We start from the raw sequence: 14,072 nt of genomic DNA on the forward strand, positions 1-14,072 counted from the left end.
CTCCTGTTACAGTGGAAGCAATGCTTTGTATCCTGTTCCTTCCCGCTCTCTGAAGGATGACTGTGCCCCATCAATAATCCCTTCGCACATCTTCAGCTACTTTGTGTTCACATTTAAATACTTGTGTCCCTTCCTCTTGAAAAAACGAAAACTCATAACCATCTAGTTAGCTTTTTATTGATTTCCTGTGCACAACTGAATTTGTCTGCTTCTTTACTTCCTACTCACTGTACTCTCACTGCCCCACTGAAATGGCTGTTGTCCAGTGTCACCAATAATTTCTGTATTGCTAATCCTAGTAGGTCAGCAATCCTTATTTGTGATTGCATTTTTGGAAAAGGTAGGTGTTGCTAAAGTCAGTAGGGCTACAAAGATGTTTAGAGAAAGTTTGTGATGGCAAAAGAAAATAGCTTTCTTTTTATTAATTTATTTGATAAATATTTATTGAGCGCTTTTCGAGTCATTGACCATATAGTACTAGATAAAGTGGACAAAGTTCCTATTTTTCTAGAGTTTATGTTCTCATTGGGGAAAACAGGCAAACAAAATAAGTAAAATATTATCAAGCAAAAATAAAGTCAAGCAGAGGGAGTTAGGAGTTTGGATATGGTGAATTTTAGATGATATGGCCAGCAAAGGCCTTACCAAGAACATGACATTTGAGCAAAGACAGGGAGGTAAGAGAAGGCACCATTGCGGGTATCTGGAACGAGTGAACCTGGCAAGCAATTTGTTTGGTCTTAGCAAAAATAGTTCGTTTGTGATATGCAGTGTTTTTGTAGAGTCTTTGTGGTTAAAAAGAAGGATTTTGTGTGTGTGTATAGTTGACCCTTGAACAATATTGATATGGCCTGTATGGGTCTACTTATATGTGGATTTTTTTCAATAAATATATTGGAAATTGTTTTGTAGATTGGTGACAATTTGAAAAAATTCAGATGAACTTCATACCCTGGAAATAATCAAAAAATTAAGGAAAATCTAGGTGTCTCATGAATGCATAAAATATATAGAAGACAGTAGTCTGTTTTATCATTTCCTACCATAAAATATATATAAATTTATTATAGAAGTTAAAATTTATCAAAACTTTTACACACCCCTGTGAAGCAGAGAAGAGTCATGGCATTAGAAGAAAAAGTTGAATTCCTTGATAGGTAGCTGTGATTGTCACCATTTCAGACAAACGATTCATCTTGTAAACAAAGGATATAAACTTAATGGTATTGGTATTGACAGATACAATACAGTACTATAAATGCATTTTCTCTTCATGGTGTTCTGTTCTGTTCTGTTCTGAGACAGGGTCTCACTGTGTTGCCCAGGCTGGAGTGGCATGATCTCAGTCCACTGTGTAACCTCCACCTTCTAGGCTCAAGCAGTCTTCCCACCTCAGCCTCCCAAGTATTTGGGACCACAGGTGTGCACCATATGCCTGGCTAATTTTTTATATTTTGTGTAGAAGTGGGTTTTGCTGTGTTGTCCAGGCTGATCTTGAACTCCTGAGCTCAAGTGATTCACCTGCCTCAACCTCCCAATGTGCTGGAATTACAGGTGTGAGCCACCATGCCTCGCCTTTTGTGGTTTTCTTAATAACATTTTCTTTTCTTTAATTTACTTTATTGTAAGAATATAATATATAAATACAGCATAATGGACTGTCAACAGTAGGCTGTCAGTAATTAAGTTTTTGGGAATCAAAAGTTAATGTGGATTTTCGACTGCATGGGAAGGTTGGTGCCCCAACTCTTTTTTTCCGAGACAGAGTCTCTCTGTCATCCAGGCTGGAGTGCAGTGGCGTGATCTTGACTCACTGCAACCTCTGCCTCCCGTGATCAAGCAATTCTCCTGCTTCAGCCTCCTGAGAAGCTGGGATTACAGGCACGCACCACCATGCTTGGGTAATTTTTGTATTTTTAGTGGAGATGGGGTTTCACCACGTTGGCCAGGCTGGTCTCAAACTCCTGACCTCGTGTTTCATCCACCTCGGCCTGCCGACCTGCTGGGATTACAGGCGTGAGCCACCGTGCCTGGCTGGGTGCATGTATTTATAGTTGGAAATTTAGGTAATAGCGTCTTTATTCCTTAAAGAGACATAGTTCTTTTTTTCTCCCAGGCCAGGCACAGTGGTTTACACCTGTAATTCCAGCACTTTGGGAGATCGAGGTGGGCAGATCACTTTAGGTCAAGGAGTTCAAGACCAGCCTGGCCAACATGGAAAAACTCCATCTCTACTAAAAATACAAAAAAGTTAGCCAGTGTGGTGGCACACACCTATAATCCCAGCTACTTGGAAGGCTGAGATCACACCACTGCATTCCAGCCTGGGTGACGGAGTGAAGCTATCTCAAAAAACACACAAAGAAAGAATTCTTCTCCCATCTCCAATAAATAATATTTATTTAAGTCCCATTCTAGCTAAAGCCTGTGATTCTTTCTTAGTGTATTAGTGGTAAGATAGAATTATTGATGAGATAGCAGTCTGGATCCATTTCCGGATAGCTAATGGCACAAAGCGTCATTTCTTTGCCATTTACATAGTTATCAATAGGATGATTAAAGAAGAGAGAACTCAGATTTGAAACTTAAAAAGCTACAAAAAACAAAACAAAACAGTGATTTGACCATCCAGAAGTAAACACTGTTAAAACATTTTGATATTAATTCTTTCTATATACTTTCACTACACACACACACACCCCACACACTTTAAACAATTAGCCTTATCTAGTACATACTGTTTTATAACCTATTTTTAAAAACTGTATTATTAATATTTTTTCATATTACATATTCTTCTAAAACATATTCAGGAGCTGCATACAGTCCGTCATGTATATCCATGTTTATTTAACCCATTCCCTATCATTAAATGTTAACTGGCTTCAAATGTTTGCTGTAATAAATGATACTGAAGAGATGTTTATATATAAAGTTTTGATTACTTCTGCTATTAATGCAGGATACTTTTTCAGGTAGTTTTATTTGTATAATGTATCTAGTTTTTCTTTCATTGAAACAGTGAAACTTTGCTACAAGAAAACTTAGTACTTACTGGAAGTTTATTTATCAGATAATGTGCTAGATACCTTGCAGTCTTACATTTTATAGTCTTTGGCTGTTTTAATTCCCAACTTTATAGATTAAGAAATCTATATGTATACATGTATTTCTCAGTAAGTTAACAATTATGTAGAAAATGTTCAGCAAATATCATAGGGCTTTGTGTAAGAACATGTTATTCAGCAGCCACAGGAGAAAATGAAAACTTACAGATGAAGTTTTAAATTCTGCTTTGGCTTTGGAATATATAGGAAGACGAGTTTTGGGGTTCTGTGGTGTTCTACCTTAAAAAGGGGTTTTAGGCCTAAAAATTATGTTATTTGGCATTCTTATCTCTAGGAGAAAAGTGTATGATTTTCTTACGAATCTTGGGTTTTAGTCATATGGTTATTACTCTTTTAGTTTGCATTGTATCTTTTCATTAGAAGTGGGTAGTATTTATCTTACTAATTGAAGATGATTTCCTTTCACTTAAAATTCCAGGCATAACTTTTTCAGATGTTGCACTTGTAAGATCTAAGAGGTGAAAGTTGAGTGATTTAAGGGTGAAAAATGTCTGTTGCAGAGGGAGGCTGGTGGGAGCAGTGAGATTCCGTGACTTAATGCTTTTACAGAGCTCTCTTGGCACCCTTTGATTATGAGCCCACAAGATAAGAATTGTTTTTGGAACCTGGTATTTGTTTCCTAATGCAGTGGTTTGTTTTGTCTTAGTCACATCGATCAGACAACAACATGGCAGGACCCCAGGAAGGCCATGCTGTCCCAGATGAACGTTACAGCCCCCACTAGTCCACCAGTGCAGCAGAATATGATGAACTCGGCCTCAGGTGAGTGAGACACTGTAATTACAGCACAGGAAATAATGCTTATGCATTGGTAAAAGTTGATGTGGAAAACAGTTATTACTCGTTTACAGAAACTGGGGCATGGGTGATGTTTATTGTCTTTCCAGTTTCATACGGAAGACATAGTCTATTTAAAAATAACATAAGCTATATTATTGCCTTGTATAGTCGTTAATGCATAAGGGGACCAATAACTGAAGCCAGTGGTTCTTTAAGATCTGATTCTGAAGCGAGTATCTCAGATTTTAAGTTCTGTTAATTTTGACCTATTTGGTTTTGTTCTGCTACTTTGTTAGGTCTCAGGTATTTGAGTTGAAGTTACCCTCTTCCCTTTGTGGTTTGGATGGAAAGCCAAGCTACGGTGTTCTTATTTATTTATTTATCTATTTATTTGCTATGGTGTTCTTTTTTTTTTGAGACGGAGTCTCGCTCTGTCGCCCAGGCTGGAATGCAGTGGCCGGATCTCAGCTCACGCAAGCTCTGCCTCCCGGGTTCACGCCATTCTTCTGGCTCAGCCTCCTGAGTAGCTGGGACTACAGGTGCCCGCCAACTCACCCGGCTAGTTTTTTGTATTTTTTAGTAGAGACGGGGTTTCACCGTATTAGCCAGGATGGTCTCGATCTCCTGACCTCATGATCCGCCTGTCTCGGCCTCCCAAAGCGCTGGGATTACAGGCTTGAGCCACCGCGCTCGGTCTGCTATGGTGTTCTTAACCCAACTTTTAATGTGGTTATTCATTGTACCCTGAAAATATTTAGAAGGCAGTAACTTTTGTAAACCCAAAAGAATGTTTCTTATTCCCAGGGCGAGCATGGATTATTAAACATATCTTCATCTTTTTTACAGAAGAGTATAAATCTTTTTTTCTACCTCTTATTTGGCAATTTACTTGAATCTGCAGTTTTTCTTATCTACATAATGGGGAGTAACAGTGCCCCTTATGATAGAAAGGAGGATATGAAAGGAAATAATAAAATTCATATGAAGCTTCTAATAATTACAGAGTAGGTACTAAGTGAAAGTTTAGCTCCTTCGTCTTCCCTATCAGGTACTGTCTGGCCTCTTTCTCCTTCGTTAGGTGGGTCCAAGGCCACAGTTAGCCCATTATGTACCTTTGTACATGCTAGGAAAAGGTGCCCTTCCTCTGGGAGGATGTAACAGTATGCCTGGCATATGAGATTGGAGCATTTGGGCTGGATTTCTCACCACTCCCCTGGCCCCCACACATCACTCCACTGCTGAGTGCCCAGGTTCAGGACATAGATATTAACAATAGTATGTGGCAGCTCTAGTAGACTTGATGGCTTTCTCCACCACCCAGGCATTTTCCCTAGCCAACAAGCTGACCAACATAATATTCAGTAGCTACACAGTAGATTTCTTAAACAGCAGTCTTTGGCAAGGGACTGTTGTGGTTGGGTGGAAAGGGTGTACAATTAGTTGACAGTAGGGTTCCTTGACTAGGCGAATTCGCAGAACTTGAAACGTCCTTCTGCCCCTGAAGATGATGCCAGCAGGCTGGAATGTTTCTGTTGTTACATACCTCTGCTCTTGCTTTTGGTGGGTTGAACATTTGAGTTCTAAAGAGTTAAGAGTGGAAAACAAAAAAAAGGGCAACATTTGTGATTGGGCTTTTCTTGACATAGACTTTAAATTCTGAAGAAAAATTAATTCCTTAAATCCTTAACTCATATAATGTGAATACATTCTCAGAATCTGTTTTATATGTGACATTTAATGTAAACATTTAATGTAAACAAAATATTTTTACTTGGCAACTATTACTATGTTTTTTAATTACCAGATTTTCAAATAAAGTTGTGAAATCTGCCCTGTATGTATGGTTAAACAAGATGATTCACATTATTCATTTTGTCATGCCCCATCTAAAAATCATCTAGGCAGTTAATAACAAATAACATTAATTTAAACTTTATTTTGGAAGAGTAAGTATTTTGCATCTAACAAGGTTGACTGTAATTCTTTTAGAACGTTGGTTTGGTTGTGTCCCATTACATTTTCTGATGGTCATGGTCTAGAGAAATGAGAGTATTTTGGCTGAAATTTATGCTTTAAATCAAAGGTATATATCAACTTGGTTTTAGTGGGGTTTCTTTGTTTTTGTTTTTGAAATGGAGTTTTGCTCTTGTAGCCCAGGCTGGAGTGCAATGGCATGATCTCAGCTCACCACAACCTCCGCCTTCCCGGTTCAAGCAATTCTCCTGCCTCAGCCTCCCGAATAGCTGGGATTATAGGCATGCGCCACCACACACGGCTAATTTTGTATTTTTAGTAGAGATAGGGTTTCTCCATGTTGGTCAGGCTGGTCTTGAACTCCCAACCTCAGGTGATCCGCCTGTCTTCCACCTCCCAAAGTGCTGGGATTACAGGCATGAGCCACTGTGCCCAGCCGTTTTTAGTGGGTTTGAAAAGAATTGTGGATGTTTTATTTCAGCTGGATGTCCTGGGCAGGTACAGTGGCTCACACCTATAATTTCAGCCTTTGGGAGACCCAGGTGAGAGGATCACTTGAGCCCAGGAGTTTGAGACCAGCCTGGGAAACATGGTGAAACCTTGTCTCTACAAAAAAATATTAGTCTGTCATGGTGGTGCATAAGTGAAGTCTCACCCAGCTCTCGGGAGGCTGAGGTGGGAGGATGGCTTGAGCCTGGGAAATTGAGACTGCAGTGACCTGTGATTACACCACCATACTCCTGGCTGGAGTGGGACCCTGTCCCTGTCTTAACAACAAGAAAAAATTTTTTGTCTTGTTTCTTTTTTTTTTGAGACGGAGTCTCGCTCTGTCGCCCGGGCTGGAGTGCAGTGGCCGGATCTCAGCTCACTACAAGCTCCGCCTCCTGGGTCTACGCCATTCTCCTGCCTCAGCCTCCCGAGCAGCTGGGACTATAGGCGCCCGCCACCTCGCCCGGCTAGCTTTTTTGTATTTTTTAGTAGAGACGGGGTTTCACCGTGTTAGCCAGGATGGTCTCGATCTCCTGACCTCGTGATCCGCCCATCTCGGCCTCCCAAAGTGCTGGGATTACAGGCTTGAGCCACCGCACCCGGCCCGTCTTGTTTCTAAAATACAAAATGTTTTAATATAGTACATAAAAATTAGTATGCATATACATGTCTAAATAATAGAGCTGTATGTAGTAAAGAGGTGACTTTGACACAGTTTCAGTGGAGTGGCAAAAAGCATGACTGGAGGGTTAGGAGAGAGGGGGAGAAGGCATAAAGGAGGGTTGTGAGGAGAGAGTTGGAAGGAGGAACTGAAATGGGAAGAGTCACCTCTGAAGAGGCTTGAGTATGTGTACATGGTGCTAGAAGGTATTTAACAATAATAATAGTATAATAATAATTCTTATTTGTATGCCAGGCATTCAGTGAAGGTCCATTTTGCACTGTCTCATTTAAGATCCCATGTTCTTCACTGTATGTTAACCAAAGATAGGATAACTGACAGAGCGAAGCCTCAGAGAAGGCAGAAACGACAAGGAACCACTAACGAACGTCCTGGAGGCGCTGTTTTTAAATACTATTAATAGTAGATAATATAGGGTAACTGCTTCTCCAGAAGGTGGTGGGTGTGGAGATGATGTCTGCTTAAGGAGGTCTTGTTTCAAATAAAATATTGTTTCCTCAAGAGAAGAGAATATTCAAAGAGAACACTCGAGGTCATTGCCTTTTATGGGGACGGTCAGACAGTATGATGGGGAAAGGAAGAGACTAGCTGATGGGTCCAAAACCAAAGGCTTGTTAAAACATCAACAACAACACTGATACTAGGAGTCAGTCATAACTTTCAAAATTAGAGTGAAGTGTTATCTTAAATATATATGAATTCCCAGAATCAAGACAAGTTTATTTCTGGATTATTCTGAATTGGGTCATATGGAGGCCTGCTGGTCCAGTGCTGAGGGTATTGATAATATCTTTGCAGCACATGCCTCTTTTTCCTCTAAATTACATGCACTTGTTTGTTGTCTTTTCTTCCATTTCAGTGGAAGCCCATGGTTTTGACATGCTTTGGAATGAACGTCACTGTAATCTTCATATACCTCATGTTCACATGAAATAACCGTAACGTCATGTTAGCATGTTAATAAAGTTTCAATAAGCAAAAGGATGCTCTTCTCTACTTGGAAAAATGATCTTTTACGGAGTTTTAAAAATCTTACGGACAGGGAACAAGGACAACTGTGAGAGCATTTAGTAAATTTTGAGGGCGTTTAATGTAACAAAGCAGAAAATGGCTTCCATTGAAGCAGGCTGTCTACAGAAAAGTTTCACCCTGAAGGGAATGTCTTCTGAATCTGCTGACCTGAAGCCTTCACATAAAAGAGAAAGCTACACCATGCTTTTGAAGCACTCTCCTGGGTTAATCATGCTAAATGCAACTTGATTTACATTTTTTTTTACTCATTATTTAATAAGGACTTTCTCGCTTTGCTTTTTTTTTGAAAAAGAATTCTTGTCATTCATAATTGAGTCCAGCTTCATGTTCTGCTCTGACTTCTTGTTCCTTATCCGACTGCTTTCCTTAAGATACTGTCATTTTCTCTAGACTCCCCAAACCTGTTTGCTTCAAATTTTTGTGGTTGACTAGGCTGAAAGATCTTTTAAGATTCTTTCCAATTCTTAAGATTTTATGAAACCCTATTTTGTTTTCTAATTTGCTTTAGCAAAAATGATCAGATTATACTTTTATAAGTCCTTTTTCAAAATATGAGGTTGAAATGTTGGATTTTATGTATAGACTAGAGACCAGTGGTTTGTGATTGAGCAAATATCCAAATATCTATAACTGAGAATCACCCAAAACAAAGGTGCACCTGGAAAATGTTCTAGAGGCAACACTCAGTACACCCTTAAAAGATTAATTTATATTCTTTAACTATGCCACTGAAGTTGCAGGGTAAATGACAGTGAACTCTGTGAAAAAATTTGAAAGGTGAGGAAGAGGAAAATAGAAAAATAAGAGGAAATGCAATAATTTATTAAGATAATGGTTTTATTTTACTTTATTCTATATTAAAATGTTCAATGTATAAGTATATGTATATGTAAAGTCTAGTCCGTTAAATTACTTGAGGTGATTGTCCTTTGAAAGTTATAATTTATAGCTGGGCGCAATAGCTAACACCTGTAATCCCAGCACTTTGGGAGGGCAAGGCGGGTAGATCACGAGGTCAAGAGATTGAGACCACCCTGGTCAACATGGTAAAACCCTGTCTCTACTAAAAATACAAAAATTAGCTGGGTGTGGTGGCACGCGCCTGTAGTCCCAGCTACTCTGGTGGCTGAGGCAGGGGAATCACTTGAACCCAGGATGCGGAGGTTGCAGTGAGCTGAGATTGCACCACTGTACTCCAGCCTGGTGACAGAGCGAGACTCAAAAAAAAAAAAAAGTTATTATTTATAAGGCTGGGTGTGGTGATTCATTCATATAGTCCGAGCGCTTTGAGAGGCCAAGGTGGGAGGATTGCTTGAGCCTAGGAATTCAAGATCAGCCTGGGCAACATAGGGAGACCCCATCTCTATTAAAAATAAAAATTAGCCAGGCATGGTGGCCACACTGCTGTGGTGCCAGCAACTTGGGTGACTGAGTTTGGGAGGATAGCTTGAGCCCATGAGGTCAAGGCTGCATTGAGTCATGTTTGTACCACTGCATTCCAGCCTGGACAACAGAGTGAAACCCTATCTCAAAAAAAAGAAGAAAGAAAAAGTTATAAATTAGTTATTAAATATATATTTATAATAGCATTTTGATGCCTGCTTAGGATCCGTAGTTTTTCTCCACATACTGAGAGTCAGGTAAACATTTCATGTTTTTTGTGTTCAGCATTAGAAAAGAAAGCCCTGAGGAGTGAAAAGTTATACTTCCTTAGCTCTATGTGTATGATATATATTAATTTTTTTATTATTATACTTTAAGTTCTAGGGTACATGTGCATAACGTTCAGGTTTGTTACCTATGTATACTTGTGCCATGTTGGTGTGCTGCACCCATCAACTCGTCAGCACCCATCAACTTGTCATTTACATCGGGTATAACTCCCAATGCAATCCCTCCCCCCTCCCCACGATAGGCCCTGGTGTGTGATGTTCCCCTTCCCGAGTCCAAGTGTTACTAAATTTTTTAATAGTATACTTGTTAACACTGATCCACAAGATTACTGAATCTTAAAGGGACAGTAAAGTCAAAGTATATTCTGTGATAATCCAGAAATAACCGTATGCCAAATGACTATTTAAGATCATTAAAAGTTATGTCTTTAGATTTATATTAAGCAGAATCAACCCATTTATCTGCTTTTGAGAAATGTACATTTGATAACAATCCAGAGCCCAAATGTCTTATTACAGGTACATTTTAGAGAATTCATTATTTGTATGCTTTAAATTTAGTTAGAAATTATTGGGATTTATTTGACAATTCCCAACTCTACCAGTGTAGCACTCAGATTTCTCTATTATGACAAACTGTGAGGAATTCCTAGGAAATACCTCAAGATGGGTGGAGAAAATGCTCTCTTGATCATGAAAGGTGATACATGTTAGAGGAATGTGCTAAGCACCTTCCTTGAAGTGGGGAAAAATGTTCAGAAGCAAGCAAAGTGAGTAGCATAGAGCTGCCTTAAGGTTTGCCTCTTGTGTTCTCCTGCCTGTGTAATATCTCTCAGCACCGAAGATCAAATGAGAGATTGTTACCAAGAAAAATGAGAGAGCTGGAAAATAGATGTGAAATATAAAAATGATGGGTAAATTACACATTGATGTAGGCTTTAACTTTAAACAGCACAGAGATGGTAAAGATGTGTGAGAAGTTGCAGAGCCGAGAGGGTTGAGGTGTTGGTGACTCCTACTTTATGTGCTGTAGTTCATTTAAAGTTCTACTTTTCACCTTTGAAACTGAGAGACAGTTTACTATAAGGGTTAAGACCAAGGGCTCTTGAAATCCCATGGACCTGGTTTGAATCCCAGGCATCCTTTATTGTCCATGAAATCTTGGACAAGTTACTGTATCTATCTGTATTCTTCACTTGGAAAAATGAGATAATAACTCATAGGGCTGTTGCAAGCATGAAAAGACAGAATCCATATCACATAGTTAAAATGTATTATTAATAGTATACAGTGCCTGGTATAATGTCTTGCATATATAATAGGTAAATAAATGTGATCTGATATTTTACAATTTAATGAGTTTGTAATACCTGGTAGCCACTGTTACTTTGTTAAAAATCTGTTACCACACTGTCTTTGAAGTTATGTTTATCTCCAATCTTTTTATCATCAAATTGAGGTCATTGGCTCTTACCCAAGTAGTTGGTTCCTGATTCTTCTAATAGTTCTGGATTATTATAAGATGGAAATTGTCAGTCTGAAGTCACAATATATGGGAAAAGACTATAGTAACTGGAAACCTATTAGCAATGAACTATAACAAATAAAGCCCAAAGTCAGAGCAACGAAGAGACAGAGACAGTGTATTTGACTAGTTACTCTCAGGCTTGTGTTCCAAATATCTTTTCAAAAACTTTTTAAACAAAAACACTTTTTTTTTTTTAAACAAAATTGCTGCTTTCTTTTTCCCATGTGGAAATTCAGGTAAATTAAGAGAAATGGCCCTATGAAATGGAGAAATAGCACAAGGAAAAGCATAATCCAGAATCAATATAACCAATCCTTAAGAAGCTTGGTTTGTTTTATATAGCTTGTGGCTTGATCTATTTGATGATTTAGTTCCTAAAAAATGGTAATATAGAAACAACCACCATTTTTCTTACTTAAAACTATGGCCTATCCATTTCATTTTAATAAAAGATGCCAATATGGAATACGAAGACTTAAAATTTTTCTTTTTGAAATAGAAAAAGTAATTCAATTATAATATCGAAGTTGCAGATGGCATTAGCTTGTAATTATTGTATCTACTCTAGTATGGGAGTTCTTCTGAGGTCTTTGTTAAACCCAGTGATGGCTGATAAATGGCACTTTTTAATCATCGCTCTTGACTTAGCTGCATAATGAAGATGCCACTCATGTCAGGGCAACTAATGGCTTTGATTTGACTCTGATGGTGAGAGCCTTTCACTTCCTCTCCACTGGGAATCACTCTGATGTTGTTTAATTCCAGTCATGATTTTTAAAGTATTAATTTCTTCATTCTTTCTTTAAAGAAACCCACATTCATTATGCTGAGATGTGGGTATATAGTTACTTTGTTTTTCAGTAGCTGCAGATCAGTATTTTTTTCTAATAGTGCCACATATTTTTAAAAGATTATTTCAATTTGAGAATCATGATTATCTACAATAACTATCTAAATCTCAAATGTGTTGAGGAGTACTGTGTTTTGTATACTTAGTTACATGCTTGATTATTCCAGATAAGGTAATTCTTTCCTGTCCTCTTTGCTTTACTTTAGAGATTATCTTCTAAAAAGGGGGAAACATACAGAAACTCAAGACTGTTGAGTGCTCTTGACTTGATCTTAGAGCACACATGTCAAATATTTTTAAAAATTTACTAGAAACTTTTGAAGTAATCATTTGGGATAGTAAAGTTCATTTACATTTTGAGTGTTATTAAGATTTTCAGGTAGGCCAGGTGTGGTGGCTCACACCTCCCAAAGTGTTCCCAGCACTTTGGGAGGCCGAGGTGGGCAGATCACCTGAGGTCAGGAGTTCGAGACCAGCCTGGCCAACATGGTGAAACTCTGTCTCTACTAAAAATACAAAAATTAGCTAGGCATGGTGGTGGGTGCCTGTAGTCCCAGCTACTCAGGAGGCTGAGACAGGAGAATCATTTGAACCCAGGAGACAGAGGTGAGCCGAGATTGTACCACTGCACTTCAGCCTGGGAGACAGCCAGACTCCGTCTCAAAAAAAGAAAAAAATTTTAGATCCATCCATGAGTATCATTTCCACCAGCTCTCTTAATAAAATGACTTATTACATATTGGGGCATAAAAATAGAAGTATTTGTGTTTGACTTTTCTTCAGTGATTATTTGTAGATTTTTGGAAACTTTGCTCAGTTTTGGAGTCGAGAGAATGAGAAAGAGATTAAATTATTTCCATTTAAGAACCAGCTCAAATGCCTGTTTTATTCTCTTGATAAGTGTTGGAATATTATTTTTGTCTTTCCCACTGATTTCTAAATCCTTCTGGTTACTCTATTGCTACAATAATTTTATGACTCATAGGAGGAATATTTGTGTGAAAGATTAAGATGCTAATTCTTTAAAAATGATATTCATAAACTACCATATATAGGCAGCATAAGTGAAATAGAATAAATCTTGCAACAGTACTCACAGTTTTCCAAGATAAGGTTTTCTTTTGATGTTAGTAAGGTAAGGAAGTGGTAAAACTTATTTTAGGTTAAAATCTTAGTGACAGGTATTTATTTGAGCAGTCTGAAGTCTAAGTGTGCTGTTTTTCCTTCAGTAAATCTTTACAGAAAGCTAATCTTTCATAAATAAACTTAGTAAACTAACTCTAAGCCATTTCATTGAGTTAAAATCTAAAAGACTTAAGTAGCACTGAAGAAAGTCTGAAGAGTTGCATATTAGTGGGCTCACTAAGCTTACACTTGACCTTTTCTTCTAGAAAGTTCTTAACAGCTATAACCTGACAAACAGGAAAATGATTTTTTAAACAGTTTCATAGTTTTACCTTGAGACAATTGTATTTTTCCCTTCTTAAATCATTCATTCAACAAATATCAAATGCCCTGCTTTATGCTATGCACTGTGATTGCAGAATCAAGCAAAGACAGACTTTTTGTATATTATCATTAAAAATGTTATGGCAGGGCCGGGCGTGGTGGCTCACACTTGTATTCCCAGCACTTTGGGAGGCTGAGGCAGGTGGATCACCTGAGGTTAGGAGTTCGAGACCAACTTGGCCAACATGGTGAAACCCCGTCTCTACTAAAAATACAAAAAATTACCTGGTTGTGGTGGCATTCGCCCGTAATCCCAGCTGCTTGGGAGGCTGAGACAGGAGAATTGCTTGAACCTGGGAGATAGAGGTTGCAGTGAACCGAGATTGTGCCACTGCACCCCAGCCTGGGTGACAAGAGCAAAACAACTTCTCGAAAAAAAAAAAAAAAAAACGAAGAATGTTATGGCAGATGTATAGTACTGAGTGTT

The 14,072-nt window shown here is 38.4% G+C and overlaps 1 protein-coding gene across 1 annotated transcript in view; it reads left to right on the forward strand.

Annotated features, from left to right (window-relative positions):
* The window catches only part of YAP1 (Yes-associated protein 1), a gene marked incomplete at its 5' end in the record, with an annotated part of 134,359 nt that overhangs the window by 56,639 nt on the left and 63,648 nt on the right, over positions 1-14,072 (forward strand). The window contains one exon of the mRNA XM_011926617.1: positions 3,775-3,890. Coding sequence (XP_011782007.1) covers positions 3,775-3,890 — 116 coding nt within the window. The remainder of the gene's footprint in view (positions 1-3,774; positions 3,891-14,072) is intronic.

The sequence above is a fragment of the Colobus angolensis genome, unplaced genomic scaffold (assembly GCF_000951035.1).
Source record: "Colobus angolensis palliatus isolate OR3802 unplaced genomic scaffold, Cang.pa_1.0 Scaffold7, whole genome shotgun sequence".
In the NCBI taxonomy this organism is placed as follows: domain Eukaryota; kingdom Metazoa; phylum Chordata; class Mammalia; order Primates; family Cercopithecidae; genus Colobus; species Colobus angolensis.